Source organism: Schizosaccharomyces osmophilus, chromosome 1 (assembly GCF_027921745.1).
Source record: "Schizosaccharomyces osmophilus chromosome 1, complete sequence".
Lineage (NCBI taxonomy): Eukaryota > Fungi > Ascomycota > Schizosaccharomycetes > Schizosaccharomycetales > Schizosaccharomycetaceae > Schizosaccharomyces > Schizosaccharomyces osmophilus.
This window is the reverse complement of record NC_079238.1, coordinates 211,509-226,639: the sequence shown is the minus strand read 5'-3', so window position 1 is coordinate 226,639 and position 15,131 is coordinate 211,509. Positions and strand designations below refer to the sequence as shown.

The 15,131-nt window shown below is 38.1% G+C and overlaps 7 protein-coding genes across 7 annotated transcripts; 5 read left to right on the top strand and 2 right to left on the bottom strand.

The window, feature by feature from the left end:
- Positions 1-719: 719 nt before the first annotated feature.
- SOMG_00100 (DUF2427 family conserved fungal protein) lies at positions 720-2,255 on the top strand (the record flags this gene model as incomplete). The annotated part of the gene is made up of 1 exon (XM_056178898.1): positions 720-2,255. The coding sequence occupies one exon, from the start codon at positions 720-722 to the stop codon at positions 2,253-2,255; it is 1,536 nt and encodes a 511-aa protein (XP_056034809.1).
- Positions 2,256-2,579: 324 nt separating this feature from the next.
- On the bottom strand, positions 2,580-3,781 carry dsd1 (dihydroceramide delta-4 desaturase; the record flags this gene model as incomplete). Its single annotated transcript, XM_056178897.1, has 2 exons — positions 2,580-3,488; positions 3,617-3,781. The coding sequence occupies 2 exons, from the start codon at positions 3,779-3,781 to the stop codon at positions 2,580-2,582; spliced, it is 1,074 nt and encodes a 357-aa protein (XP_056035047.1).
- An 867-nt stretch (positions 3,782-4,648) lies between these two features.
- On the top strand, positions 4,649-5,195 carry SOMG_00098 (Sjogren's syndrome/scleroderma autoantigen 1 family, implicated in mitotic cell cycle process; the record flags this gene model as incomplete). The annotated part of the gene is made up of 2 exons (XM_056178896.1): positions 4,649-4,744; positions 4,812-5,195. The coding sequence occupies 2 exons, from the start codon at positions 4,649-4,651 to the stop codon at positions 5,193-5,195; spliced, it is 480 nt and encodes a 159-aa protein (XP_056035046.1).
- Positions 5,196-5,502: 307 nt separating this feature from the next.
- Positions 5,503-7,332, top strand: utp3 (U3 snoRNP-associated protein Utp3; the record flags this gene model as incomplete). Its single annotated transcript, XM_056178895.1, has 1 exon — positions 5,503-7,332. One exon carries the CDS (start codon positions 5,503-5,505, stop codon positions 7,330-7,332), a length of 1,830 nt encoding a protein of 609 aa, XP_056035182.1.
- A 564-nt stretch (positions 7,333-7,896) lies between these two features.
- On the bottom strand, positions 7,897-9,300 carry nem1 (serine/threonine protein phosphatase (Nem1-Spo7 complex) catalytic subunit Nem1; the record flags this gene model as incomplete). The annotated part of the gene is made up of 1 exon (XM_056178894.1): positions 7,897-9,300. One exon carries the CDS (start codon positions 9,298-9,300, stop codon positions 7,897-7,899), a length of 1,404 nt encoding a protein of 467 aa, XP_056035181.1.
- Positions 9,301-9,929: 629 nt separating this feature from the next.
- On the top strand, positions 9,930-12,548 carry rrn6 (RNA polymerase I general transcription initiation factor subunit Rrn6; the record flags this gene model as incomplete). Its single annotated transcript, XM_056178893.1, has 1 exon — positions 9,930-12,548. The coding sequence occupies one exon, from the start codon at positions 9,930-9,932 to the stop codon at positions 12,546-12,548; it is 2,619 nt and encodes an 872-aa protein (XP_056035184.1).
- A 508-nt stretch (positions 12,549-13,056) lies between these two features.
- Positions 13,057-15,127, top strand: irc3 (mitochondrial DNA branch migration helicase Irc3; the record flags this gene model as incomplete). The annotated part of the gene is made up of 6 exons (XM_056178892.1): positions 13,057-13,248; positions 13,293-13,424; positions 13,468-13,760; positions 13,799-13,828; positions 13,878-14,029; positions 14,088-15,127. 6 exons carry the CDS (start codon positions 13,057-13,059, stop codon positions 15,125-15,127), a joined length of 1,839 nt encoding a protein of 612 aa, XP_056035183.1.
- Between the last annotated feature and the right edge of the window lie 4 nt (positions 15,128-15,131).

Sequence of the window (15,131 nt, the reverse complement as noted above, 5' to 3'; positions counted from 1 at the left end):
AAATATAATGCAAATTACGCTCAACCAAAACGAACTTACTGTTTCGATAAATGAAGATAGGTCATAGAGGGTTATGGTTAATTATTAATAAATTTTTGGAATGTTGTTTACACAATAAGGACTGTCGGCTATTGAATAAAAGACTTGCTTGATATTAGATGGTTGAAGCTCTTTGAATGGCTGAATGGAGAGTCTCATCTAATAAATAAATATTTTTCTAAATTGTCAAAATATTGAGCTATTATCTTCAATACTGAACTACAGATTCTCCTAGTATCGATCGTGTACAGGGTAGCATGATTTTTCACCGAATCACTTCCTTCATTTACATAGCCGCAACAATTCCAAATTTGTTAGGCTTCTTACTTTTATTGTTTTATTATTTCATAAAGTAGGTATTTTTTGAAGAAAATTGAGGATTAAATTGCTTCTGGCATTGTTTATTCACAATGTTTTGAACTTCCAATAATGGCCAACGGAATTGAAAAATTTATGACCTGCAGTTGGTTAAATTAAAATTGCAGAAACGGTTTATTAACATTATATGTAGAGGGAGGGAAACGGTCTTTTGCTGCAGGCTTCTGTTTCTTAGTTATTTATTGTTTACATTCGTTTCATCGGCATAAACGGCCATCCCAAAAAAATAATTACAAACGACGTTCATTTTTATTAGAATTGTATTTCAGGTGCTCTTCTTACTTCGAAACAATTGAACCATCATGGATGGAATGCAAATGAATTCCACCGGGGACGTTCCTATCGAATATGACTTTGAAAACTATGCTAATAACATGAACAAATATTTATGGGCACACATTATTTGTATGATGATTGCCTACGTCCTTATTCTGCCAACCGGTATCGTTTTGGCTATGGCGAAAAGCAAGGCTCATATTCCTGTTCAAGTGACCTATGTGTTATTAACCTTCGTTGGGTACATTTTTGCTCATCTTTCTCATCATCATGCTTCTCACAATGATTACTACAAGGGAAACATTCATCGTCCGGTGGGAAGAGTCTTCATGTGGATGTCATTTGTGATTGTAGTCTTTGGAATTGTTACCACATTCATAAAACGAACGATTTTGAAGGCTTATCCTTCCAGCCAATCCCTTGGTTCATCGCCAGTTGATGGGAAAAGAACCGAGCAATCAATGAAGAACTGTCTGAGCTATGATGCACCTCTTTTAGAAAATGAAGACACTCAGGAAGATTTGGAGTCATTTGATGAAGGTGCCAGTCCTAGAGATAATCAGTCGACCTTTGCTTTTAATAATTTAAAGAAAGTTTCTCTTCCAAAAGGAAAACTTATTTTGTTATCGGTGTTGCGCTATACACACAGGATTTTAGGACATTTATGGTTGTACATGGGTTTTTTTGAAGTTTGTACTGGACTTGTTTTACTTGCCGGAATTTTCAGAGGAAGTCATATTTTCAACGGTCTTGCCCATTGGATTAAGGGAGCCCTCTTCCTATGGTACGGAATTCTATCCTTTGGAGAATATCTTGGCGCTTTTGCTGAATACGGCTGGGCATGGAATCTTCGTCCCAAATTAAGCCAAAGTGGGCTTAGAAGGTTCGTACCAAGTAAGGAAATGGTTGAGTCTTCCGTTCTTTTCACTTATGGCATTACCAACGTATGGCTAGAGCGTCTTGGTAATACAGATGGAGTATGGAATCATCACGATATGCAACATGTGTCGATTGCTTTTATGCTCTGGTGGGCTGGCTTATGTGGTATCTTTGTTGAATCAAAAATGGTTCGCAGATTTTTGAACACTGGCTTGTCCTACGCCTTACATCAGTCTCCTCATGAAGAAGGAAATTCTACTACTGATGAGAGCCCCTCTGCTTCGTTAAATCTCTTTCCTGCGATAACAGTGTTCTTTACTGGCATCATGATGTCGTCTCATGAACAAAAAAGCCAAATCTCCACCGTTATCCATGTCATTTGGGGTCGATTGCTTTCTGCAGCAGCCGTTTCTCGTGCGTGTACTTACGTTTTGCTTTATATAAAACGACCTAGTTCACCATGGCCAACTCGTCCTCCAACAGAAATCATTACAAGTTTTTGTTTGATCTGCGGAGGAATTATGTTTATGGCATCTTCTTATGATGTTGTAAATAAAATTCGCGTCAACGGGTTATCTGCTATGCTACTCATGAATGTATGCGTTGCTTTAACTTGTATAATTATGTGTCTTGAACTATTCTTCTTAGGATTAAAAGGATATGCACATGCAAAACATAATTAATTGATACACATAATGATTAAAGGGCATAATATCGCCGCCCCTTTGTTGTCCTTTATAGACTGTATTCATATGCTGAAACATATTTTGCAGCACAAAGACGTTAACAAAAACAAAAAGACTATTCAAATAATATATTATCTAGAAAATCAAACAAAGAGACCAACTATTCAATTATCTGTTTTTAACATTTATTTATTGGAGAATATCCAACATAAAAGCCGATAGTTTGAATCTCCCCTTTTTATTTCCTTAAACAAAACAAACAACAAAAGAACAAAAGCAGAAATCAGAAAAATAGATACCCGGACCAAAAAACGTCAAAAATTAATTAGATAAATCGGTTTTTTGCTTACGCTTCACTCTACACCACATACCAACGTTTGAATCGGTGATAAACTGGTAAATGATACCGCTCCAACTTTTACACTCAGGAATATTGCTGTAAAACTCAGGAGCCAATTCACGTACTTTGGCGATACGGGTCCAAGCAACATAAGGAAAGTCATGATGTTCGATGTGATAACCAGCGTTATAAACTAAAATATTAAGCGGGCCATAGTAGCTAAACGTTTCCAGAGGAGCGTCCTTACCCGGTCCTTCCTGAATTAAACGAGTGCGAGCTACGTTGTAATGTTCACTAAGAAAATGGCCCGCAGTGGGATGCAAGCTGCCAGCCATGAAGGAGCTTAAGAAAAAGTAGGCCATAGATCTCCATCCTAAATATTTGAAGACCAAGAAATCAAAAACGAATTGGACGACTACATTCCAAAAATGCAAGCTCGTCAAAGGGAGTTGACGAACAAACATTGGACGGAATGCATAAAAAAAAAGTTGGAAAGTACAGAAAAAAGCCTTTCCGAGAACATTATCGAAAAGGATGAGCTCCAAGGAAGTTGGCAAATCTGTGTCAAAACCATCGACGCCTTGATACCTATGATGCTCCATGTGGTAAGGGCGAAAACTGGCGGAGTATGGAGCACCAACAGGAAGATTTGCAATAAAAGAAAAAAGGCGATTATGAACAGCGCGCTTAAATCCCAAATTGTGGGAGAGTTCATGGATGGCTAAAAAGATATTTTGGTTACAGAATGCACCAATGAAGTAGCCAGTGAGTAGAAACTTCCAATTCCAAGGATTTGTATTAGACAATAAAATTGCACAAGTCAATTGAAGAAAAACGACGAAGAGAACCACCCATTTCGTTTTTGGTTCATATCCATTTAAAGAAGCAACCTAAAATGGGTCAGTAACAATTCTATGAACAAAGCATTGACAAGAACAAAGAAGCAGAATAAAACAATATCTATTTCGTTCTTTTTTCCCTTGCTAGCTCAACGAATGCTATTCATTTCATTTCTTACCTCTGGATGAGCCTTGAGAATGGCAGCTCGTCGGCTTTTGTGAGGTTCTTCCGTATAGGTCCAGTAGAAGTCATGAGCTTTGGAAACATGATCAATTACAGCTTCTTCATTAGGCTTATTTGAAGGGACCGAGTCATTGGTCACGTTTGTGCATTTCTGGGTCATTCTTCTGTATTGCAAGCCAGACAGAACAAAAGATGAACAAATTTAATATAAACTATAAAGGTTTATATAAATTAATGTAAAAAATCAAAGCAACTTCAGTCTTTTTCCATAGAATGACTTTTCTTAGTGGAAATGGTTAAGGTCACGAAATGATTCCGAGCATAGGTGGCCTATATACAGGAAGTGCTAGCATGATGAAAGCTGAAGCTGGAAAAGAAACGATAGGTAAACTGTTAATTTGATTCTATGGATAGTTTAATAAATAAACAGTTATGCCGTAAAGACATGGAACAGTTCCGTAGTCTGGAAAATGGACCAGATGAAATCATCGGTAGCTACGAAAGTGTTTGTTCTGAATCTTTCAAGATAAAGATTAAGGAAATAAGTAGAAAACAATTATTAAAGTCTTTCCGAAACGGCCTTATTTTACTGCGAATCTGTGTCTAGCGAATTCAGTTGGATGAATGCTCGAAAAGGGTCTAATCGGCGTTTTAAGAATCGAGTAGAAACTGTTGCACTTGGGAGAAAGAGATGGGAATTTGTCTCCTTTTTTTTTATGGCAAGATTTGGATAGAAAGGTGAAATATTGTGTTTCGCTTCTTTCAGTTCATCACACGCTGTTTCTACAATCGACCTGATATACCCCTTTTCTGAAATTTATTTCTTATTTCTTAAAAAGAAGCCTGTTTTTATTCATTTTCTAAAGTATTTGGTAGCCTTACTCTTGGTTTCTATTCTTTTGTCTTGCCTTGAGAAAGCATTGTAAAGAAAAAGCAAACTCTTTCACTTTGGCTAAAGTTCCAGGTTTTCCGTACATTTTGCACATAATTTTGAATATTAAATTAAATTTATTTGGAGAATTATAAAATGACATTGGTGAACGATGATGTTTCGAAAAAATTAGGAAATTATATGCTACGAGGATATACGCTTCTCGACACTGTTTGTCCTGAATGTCAAAAGGTTCGTCAAGCTTTAAGAACAAGGATTTCTTTTCTTCTTGTGATTGACTCTTTACTAACAGCTACAGGTTCCCATGATGAGGTTGCGAGACCAACCCATGTTTTGCGTTGCATGCGTTGACAAACCAAAAGCTGAAGCTCCAGCATTACAATCATCACAATCATCTTCTTTATTAGAAAACACTCCTCATGGACGCGACGTTGTACAACAACATGTCTCTTCTACGTCTTCTCCTCAGACAACAAAGTCTGAACCAAACCAACTTCAAAAGAACGAATCTTCTCAGCCCAATAAGGCTTCAGTTTATGTGAAACTTATTGATGAGCTGGAAGCCCAACTGGAAGATTTTATCCCGATTCCTCACAATGAGTCTCGAGAGGTCGCTTTCCAACGTATTGAACGCATTCTACAACTCATCGAACTTGCCAAAGATATGCGAGGCAAAATATAGTTTATCAATCTAGAAGAAAAATAGAATTATGATTTAGGAATGCCTTCTTTTCCACATCATTCGCACCACAGTATTTTTCTTGGTAAGTACTATATAAGCAGTACAAAACATGAAAATTTAACCATTTCGCTGCAATTTAGAAGACATATTCGTATACAACTTCTTCGCATTTGTATTTCTTACTGTATTTTTCCTTTTCAATTTTATTTATTAACGTAACAGTCGCTAACGCGTTATATACTACAACGTACTAAGGAAATACAAGCATTTATAATTACCAAGTCAATCCATCCTTTTGCCTACAACAATGGGTAAAAAAAAATCCAGAAGCAATTCTGTAAAAAATCAACCAAAGAATGAACAACCTATAGATGAACGAGAAAAAGTGGATGCCATTCGTACGTACGACGATGTTGCGGATTCTGAAGACGAGTTTTACAAATCACAAGACAAAATTCTCTTTGATGGCGGCTCAAAAAAGAACGCAGATGATGATCAAATGAGTCTTAGTGATGAGGAAGTACTCGGTTTAGAAGGTTCTAGTGATGAAGAGGCCGAGCAAGGTGTGGAAGGTGCTACTTCTGATGAAGACGAATTAACTGGCCAAAGGAAGGGACCGGCTGATGAAGAGGAAGCTTTGGATGAGAAGGGTTGGGGACGTTCTGCCAAATCCTACTACGGAGGCGATGATTACGACAATGAAAACTATGACGAAGATGATGAAGAGTTTGACGCTCGTATGGAGGAACAAGAAGCTCTTCGTCTTCAGAGGAAGCGTCTTGAAAAGTTGACTGAAGAAGATGCTGTTGACGATATAAGTCAATGGGCCGATAAGTCAAAGGTTGAGTCTTCTCAATTAGAAGACAGCATAGCTGCGATTGAACAGCTTGACCAAAAGATTTCTCCAGAGATGCCTCGGCCAGAGTTACTAAAGATCCTACGTACCAAAAATCCAGAGTTTGAGCTCTTCTTGGAAGAATACAAGGATTTGAAACCTTCGTACAAAGAATTGAAAGAAAAATTAGACACTGCACCTACTCCTCTCCTTCAAGCTCAGGTAAACGCTTTGGGAGCCTATATTGCTTTTCTTACATTCTATTTTGCTCTTCTGCGTGGTGGTGAAGAAGATGTTAAAAATCATCCAATTATGACTGATCTTGTTCGCTGTAAGCAAACTTGGGAGTCCTTCCGCGACCTTGATGATGTTCAAGTATCCAAGCCTGAATCTCCCGAGGAGCAAGCAACGAACGATCATTTGGAAGACTTAACACCCGAAGCGCCTGAGGAAGATGATATTGCATCTGATATGGGTGACTCTGCGGAGGAATATGATGATGAAGAGCAAATAGATAATGAAGGGGAAGCTTCTTCCGCAAACGAGAAAAATGAAGGTGAGGAAGACGATATCACATCTAAATTTCGAGAGGCAAAGGCTAAGGGTGTTCAAAAGCCAGTCAATAATGTCGACGACTATGGTGAAGGTCTTATGTTGGACTCAATGGATGCCGAGGAGAAAGCTGCGAAACGACGTTCTCTTAGGTTTTACGCCAACCAAATCGACCAAAAAGCAGCTAAGCGATCCAGAGCTCAAACAGACCTTTCTGGTGACGTTGATGTTCCCTACAAGGAACGTCTTTATGAGCGCCGCCAACGCTTATTACGAGAGGCTGCGGCACGTGGACAAGATCAGGCTCAAGGTGCTGATTTGGATGAAGAAGATCCTGAAAATGAAGGCGTGCTCGCTAATAAGGATCGAGAAGCCGATTTCGCCGATCAAGATGCTTTAGATTATTATAACTCTGTGTCATCTCAATCCAAGAGTGAGAAACGCAAAAGAAAAGAGGAACACGACTATGACCGTGATTTGGTACGGGCCTCAAGATACCCTGAACTCTTTGAACTTGGTGAGGGAGATAAACGTGGAATTACTAGGGATATTGCCACAAATCGAGGTCTTACTCCTCGTAGACCGAAAGAGAATCGGAATCCTCGTCTTAAGAAACGTATGCGTTACGAGAAGGCGAAGAAGAAGCTTGGTAGCAAAAAGGCCATTTTCAAAGGTCCTCCCAAGCATGGCTATGGTGGTGAAGAAACTGGTATCAAGGCAGGCCTTGTTAAAAGTATTAAATTCCAATAGGTTTGATTTGAATTTTGGAAAAATTCAATGTTTGGTTAATGTTGGTTTTTGGGACAGTCTGAGTTATACTTAATAAAAATAGGGTTTTTAAATTGGTATAACTTTCTTTTTTTGATACATGTTGCATATATCTGAGTAAATAATAATAATCATTTTGCACCCTTCATATAAAGTCATAGATTATTTAATCGTTACCTTTTTTAAATTGTAAAGATAGGGAAACAAGGGTCATTTTCTGTTATTCATTTTCTACCAAGTTACTGTCTATTTCATACAGAATTTAGAAAAAGCTTATTATATATGATTAATTACTATACAGTAATTTACAAAGCAGGTTTCAAGAAGATTTACAATTTTTTGCCTAAGGAATATTTCCATTATATAAATTAATGCTAATAGTAGTAAACGATCATATGTTCAAAACATAAAAGTAGGCAGGGTAATTAAGCTTTCTAAAAAAAAATCAGAGCTTAGATTATAAACAAGAAAAAGAAAGTAAAATTAAAATAACCAAAACGGAAGGAAACGCCAATGAATTCAAGATATCGTTAAAATAAAAAACCATTACTTGGCAAGTCGAAGCCTAAGAAGAGCACGGACATCTTGAACGTATTGCAAAGCATATAAGAAAGACAATAAATTCAGTAGATCAACGTCGGAAGGATCGCTAATCCAACCCTCCACCGGAATAGCATTCTCTTTATGAATGTTATAGCTGGCAGGGGAGTTGTCGATTATCATGATACGAGACAAATGAATTTTACATATACTTATGTCTTTAACAAAAGAGCTATCCACAAGCGTGCAGTGCTGACGATAATATCGTTCAACAAAGAGCTTTTTGTCTCGCTCCAGAAAATCGATTATGGGATCCGCATAAGGTTGTACGGAAGCCGTAAACAAGACCAAATGAAACCACTCACTGACATTGGCGAGAAAGTAATCTAGGTGGGGCCGTTTGTGTATATAGTACAAAATTGGATGCTCGCCAGGAACATGTACTTCAACCGGCTGGCCAGAGGTAGTTCTACTACCTCGAGAAACAGAATGGATCAAGGTCTCGTCCAAGTCAAGCACTAAAGTCTTTTTTGGAAGCTTATTAGAGAGCAAAGGCCTTGGAATTCTATCGGCACAAAGAGTTATGTTGCGGATACGCATATGTGATGCAGATGGCGACTTATATGGATCGTTAACTATAGTAAACGACGCAGAAACATTGGGACGGCGCAAAGATGATGAAGAGGAGGAAGACGAAGAGAAGCAAGATAATGAACTTTGACCATTAGCAGGACCTTGAGTGTTATGACCGATAATTTTCGATGGTAATTCTTCTGGAAGAGGACTTGCGGGATCAGAAACGGTAACAATATCTTCTTCAGCTATCGAGTCAGGAAGTAAGTGAGGGATGAGAGGTGTGCTATGGGAAAGAACGTTGGACTCGGAACGAAAGTGTGGATGACGGCCTTGAAGAAAAGATGGAGCTGAGTAAGATGAATACATCTTTGGGCGCTTAGGTCGACTACTAAGTGTTCTTTGACGACGTCTGATAGTATAAAAGGCAGGAAAGAAGATGATACGACAAAGGCCCCAAAGAAAGCTCAAGAAAGTCACTTTTTTATTTTCATTGATAAACTGAATTAACAATGTCTTTAACGCATGGAAAAACAACGTACAAGTCCGCTTCAAACATATACGAAGCCAGTATGCAATCACTCGCATAATATTGGCATGCCGAACCTGTGCAGAAGCCTCTTCATCATTGGATTCCTTTCGTAGTTTTGTTTTGGTATACTGTGGATACTTTACAATGTTTTCAATAGGCGTTTCCTCCTCCAGTTGAGCGTGATATTCGTCTTCTTGACCTTGCGCCTGAAATGCATGGCTTTTCTCGTTTTTTGACAAATTTTCTACAGGCGTAGCAAGAATTGCTTTGTTAATTTCATCTGAGATTTTTGCAATCGAATTCATTCCAAGGGATTCCAACCATGCAGTTGTAGTATTGATTCAAGTGTCAATACTACAGAACTTTCACAATCCAGAACTAATTTAATATACAAAACAATCCGTTCCAAAATACCTTTTGGCTTAGAGCAGAATATAACATGAAACTGGTCGTCATTCACCAGTGGTACGACTTATATGGTGATGAGCAGAAGCAGCATACATCTAAAACAGGACGAAAGTAACAGTTGGCGACTTTGGAAATTCACGGCTTCATTAACGATGGTTTATTTCTTCTAACAAAAAAACAAAATAATAAATAAAAACCAGAAAATAGCTCGTAAATGACTAGCGATCTTTACATATTGAAAAGGCAACATCATTTTAATGTAAGATGATACAAAAACGAGAAAAAACGGTGGACAGAAGAAAAAAAGCAAACGATAAGCATTCTTGAAGTTACAGTTTGGAATCTAAATATACTTTGCTTCAAAATTGAGAATTGAAGCACAAAAGGCGACACGAAACAAAACTCACTTTATTTACGTTTTTGTTTATGTCACTTCGTTTTTTGCTGTTACCCATTTCTGAGTTTTCTGAAACTAAATACCCTTTTGTATTTGAGCAGTGCTCACACAAAAAGAACACTGACCTCCATGTCAACATGGCCTATTGATGCGATCCACAACACTTTTTTTATTTCATTAGACTATGGTTTAATTGGTGCTGGTCTATTACTGGACCCTACCGGAACTCATCGCGCTGAAACAGTTGATCAGAATAAATGGGCTTTTACGCGTTTTCCCTCTTCTACGGGAATTGAATTTGTTCCAACAAGATATATATGGAAGATATTACCAGGAGATCCTAATTACAAGTTTCTAAACGTTGAAAGTCTTTCTGGTGAAGCTACTTCGCTGGCGTCAAGTGCAAACGATGCAATCCGTACAGACGGGATTTTTCACTATATTCCCCATGAGGTTTTGTACCCTTTAAGCCGAGAATCGCATCTTACAACGGAAGCGGGCAAGGTGTTTGACCCATCAGTCATCAACACATCGGCTATTGGAGTCCTTCCTCCTACACCACAGAGTCGGTTTCTTCCTACGCGGTGTTTTTCTTTTATACAAAATCAGCATGATGAGGGCAATCATTTTCTCTACCTCTGCAAACCGTCTACTTGGATGTTCCAGGCGACCCCGAAATTACAGTCTGCCCTGGGTATGGAATCACATCCCTTCCCTTTACATGTTCCGGCTTTTCATTTACACCCGTATCCTTCATGGAAATTTCAGGAACCAATCTTGCAGGTTATGTTTGGGCCTCAAGCATCTTCCCTTCTTTATGTCCTAACAGCCACGGAAGTTGTTTTGTTCAAAATCAGTTATCACATCCTTTTTTTGGAGCAAGATGATTCACCTGCTTTTATTTCTGCAATTCCCTTACGTTTTATTTATGCGAAGGATGTTTATGACTCCGATGCCTTTGCCCATATGTCTTCGCACCCCTCTGATCCTTCCCTTTTTGCTACCATATCCGTGTCAGGAAATTGGAAAATATGGCAAATACTAGAAGATGGTTACCGTGAGTATTTATCAGGTACTTTTCAGGCCAATTATGAAGTTGCTTTATCTAGTTCTACACTTGCTAGTAAAAGCAACGATAAGGATCAACGAAAGACATCAACCTCTTCTGAAAGCAGGTATAGAATAATTTGGGAAGGTAGCTCCTTTGGACTATTGCTAGCAAATGACAAAGCCGTTGTACATTTCCTTCCATCGAACCCTTCAGCTCCGCGTCTTTTGTATAAATGTGAAGAAAATTCGCATATCTTGCAAGTCTCATCGGAGGTGCTGCACGTAGCGTCCGAATTCTTTATCCTAACTACAGATTCTGTCATATGGATGGATCTTCAGCAGCCCCTTCAATCTTTGTTGGTTTGGAAACATCATCGTAGCCGTGATCCTACTCTTCAATTAAAAGTCTTCAACGCTTTTATCGATAGTATTTATGTGTCAGTGTTTTCAAGGTTAAATGGAATTATTCAGGAATTTCATTTTTCCAGGGATAGAACGCTTGCTGTTTCCTCTGGACCACCTTTTCTACTTTTGCATGATATTCAGGTTCCTATACAATCATTAGCTATGCAACCATGTTATTTCATTGATTCTGAAGAGGATCAATCTACCCAAAGTTCGTACGTTGACTCACCTTTTTGGTCAGTAATTGTACATCGATCTGATGGTTCCCTGGCTATAAACCTACTCTGTGAAAAAAGTTCTTCGGAAATTTATGAGTTAGAGGAAGTGAATGATTCGACACGATTTTTGGCATCTTTAAAGTACTTGAATCTAAATGATGAGGAAAAAGTAGAGTTGGATAACGTTGAAGAAGAAGCAGAATTTTACAAAGCATATGTCGTCCATCCTTCCATCAAGAGGTTACAAAATTGGCTAATCTCTGAGGCAAAAGATCCAAAATTAATTTCCTTAAATGACTTATCCACTTTATTACAAAACGATTTGCAAGTTAATCGAACACTACCGAACGAATTGATATTGACTTTGTCCGATTTATTGCAAAATAAAATACTGTCTACTCAATTTGAGGGATTGGATGATGTTGTGAAATACATTAAAGGTACTGTCATTCCTGGGTACTTTCCATATATCTCAAATTTGAGACTCCCAATGAACACCACTGACGGTTCGCATGCCAAAGAACTCTCGAAGAATCTATCCAAAGTTTGGATTACTCCACTAGCTTCAGATGCGAATTTTAAATCAGTGGTTGATTTACGACTTAATGCTCTGCATCACATAACCAATTATGTTTTGATATCTTCAATTGGATTTGCTAAGCTGCTTCCTGGTTCCTCTGCAGATGTAAGCCTTGAGTCTTTTCAAAATGTTGAGCTGTCCTTCATTTCACCTTTTCAAACCAAACAGCTTGTGAAACTACATGAGGATGCGAGTGAAATACTAAAAGGATGGACTTTAGGGAAAGTCAATACTACGTACAACATTGGTGATTCAGCCGTTGATATATCTGAGCCAGTAACCAGCCAAACTCTGGAGTTTAGTGAGCCTTCATTGTCATCGTTCGTTCTTCCTTCTAGTCAGATTGCCACAGTACAATCCGAAGATGTTCTTCCTCCGTCACAGTCATCATCCTTTCCTGAATTTTCAAGTCAGGCTACACCGGTTATGTCTCAGGTCGTGACGGGCAAGTTTGGAGCGAGACAAAAAAAGAAGAAGAAAAGGAGTGGTTTTTAGAGGGTTTTTATATAAATTTTGAAGATTGTATATTAGTTCTGGGATAAAAGTTACTAAAGTTACTTAAGTTATGTGTATATAATATGATGATTCTCATTTAAAGCGTACAACAACAATGTTTTAGTTTCTAACAATTGTTAAAAGTTATTGCATTTTACTTTTAATACCAATGTCACCTTCTTTCAATCTCTGCTTTTATTGAAGTATAACATTTCTCCAGCAGACTAGCCCACACAATAAGCATAGCTCCTGCGTTTTACCTTCCTCATATAAATTAAATAAGACTATCACTCTAAATGATGATGGAGTTATTTTTTTGATCAATATTGAGAGCGTAAATACAGTATTCTTTTGAATTGAACGATTCAGTGTAAACTATAGCCCGCTCTTAATTATACCTCTCAGCTATTTCTTCTTCCCAATAAGGATCGCGTCTTATTTATAAATTTATTTAAATATTTATATTTATATTTATATTTATAGAAAAGCTCGGCTACTAGGAGTGACTATGTTCATTTTCCATAAGAGTTTAGCACCGTGGTCATTACAGCTACTCCTACCTAAACGAGTATATACGATTCGTACTTTTGGAAAAGTTCTTCGTCCGTATCAAGAAGAATGCATTGAATCCTGCTGTAGGGCATTCAAAGCAGGGAAGAAAAGGGTTGGCATATCTTTGGCTACAGGATCTGGCAAGACCGTAAGTTTACATATTACTTACTATGTTATTAATATATACGAAAGGCTCTTTTCCCTCATCTCATTCAAAAGACACCGGAATTAAGAACTAATGCGAATCAATGTTTAATCCTTGTGCATCGAAGAGAACTTGCTCAGCAAGCGTATGCGGTCTGTTTAGAAAGTTTTAAAAAGGAGGTAAGTTCAATTTTATTCTTGATCCTCATGCTAATTTTGGTAGAACGTTGAAATCGACATGGGCTCACAGCATGCTACTGGCAAGGCTCCCATTACTGTGGCATCTCCTATGTCACTAAAAGGAGATCGATTACAAAAATATAACCCGGAAAATTTTAAACTAGTTATTGTTGATGAAGTTCATCATTTGGCAGCTCCTACCTACCTTCGGGTTTTGAGACATTTTGGGGCAGATGAAGCAAATTCAAAAGTCTACTTAGTTGGTCTCACAGCAACATTTTATCGTGCGGATGGAAGGTCGCTTAGTAAAGGTGTTGACGAGATTGTGTACCATAGGTATTGTGATTTATTATGAAGTTCGCTAACACTTATAGACATTTTGTTGATATGATAGGTGAAAAGTGGTAAGTATCAATGTCTCCGTTCTATTGAGCTTTACTGACAATTGATAAGGTTAGTTCAACAAAAAGTAATTGGAATAAACTGGTCACCGAACTTGAATTTAGCAGAATCAACGGATCGTGATGATCGCGAAGCGTTTGAGCGTGAAGTTCAGTCAAAATCTGCCATTTTTCAGATTCCTCAGGCTTGGATACAACATGCCAGTAAGTCAACAACTTTAGTTTTAATTAGCTATAATTGGAATAGCACTAACCGAAGTAGAAACCCGCTCTTCGACGCTTGTTTTTTGTACAACAGTAGAGCACTCGCTGAAAGTTTGTAATGCTTTTCGAACATTAGGAATTGATGCTAAGGTTCTATCCGGTCACACTAATTCAGATGAAAGGAAAAGTTTAGTACAAAAATTTCGAGAGAAAAAGTTTCCCGTACTTGTAAACTGCATGGTATTAACCGAAGGTGCTGATATTCCTAATATTGATTGCCTTATTATTGCTCGACCTACAAACTCTCCTAATTTATTGACGCAGATGATTGGAAGAGGTTTACGCCTATCTCCTGGTAAAGAAGATTGCTTAGTCTTGGATTTTTGCAATTCTTTTAATCGCGTTCCTCTTCATTTGCAACCCACCCTTTCCGGAATTATTGAATTTGATTCACTCTCTGAACCAAAGAAGATAAATGAGGCCAGCTCGGAAATTGCAGACTATGACCCTGGAACAGCTGGTATTCATAGCATTCTTCACTATAGAAAAGCTCGACAGCTTTCTGAGTTATTGAAGGATATGGAAAAGAACGACCAGAATATATATTCAATCTCACGTAATGCTTGGGTACCTTTGAGAATGAATCGCTATGCTCTGTCAACGAAATCAGGAGCACTTGTCGTCGATACTGACATTGACTCTGGAAATTATAGTGTAATCGCTTACGAAAAGCAAATTTTAGGCCAATATACTTATAATAGAAAGAAAGTAGTAGGAACCAATATCAATAGCCTTGCCTTGGCAATCCGAGGAGCCGACAATTATGCCGAACGCTACAAGTTACCACCTGCTTTGATTTTAAGAAACGCTGCCTGGAGAAAAAAGCCCGCTTATGATTCCCAGAAGGAAATACTTAAAAGCAAAAAGGTTCCTTTTGATGAAAAGACCTTGAAAGCTGGTGGTGCTGCTGATATGATCACTAGACTAATTTATGGAAAGAAGACGACAAAACGGAAGGATCAGTTACAAAACTATTTATCAAATCCAGGAAAAATTGGACGTTTGAAGGAGTTCAAGGCATATGTACGGAAACCGTAGGCAC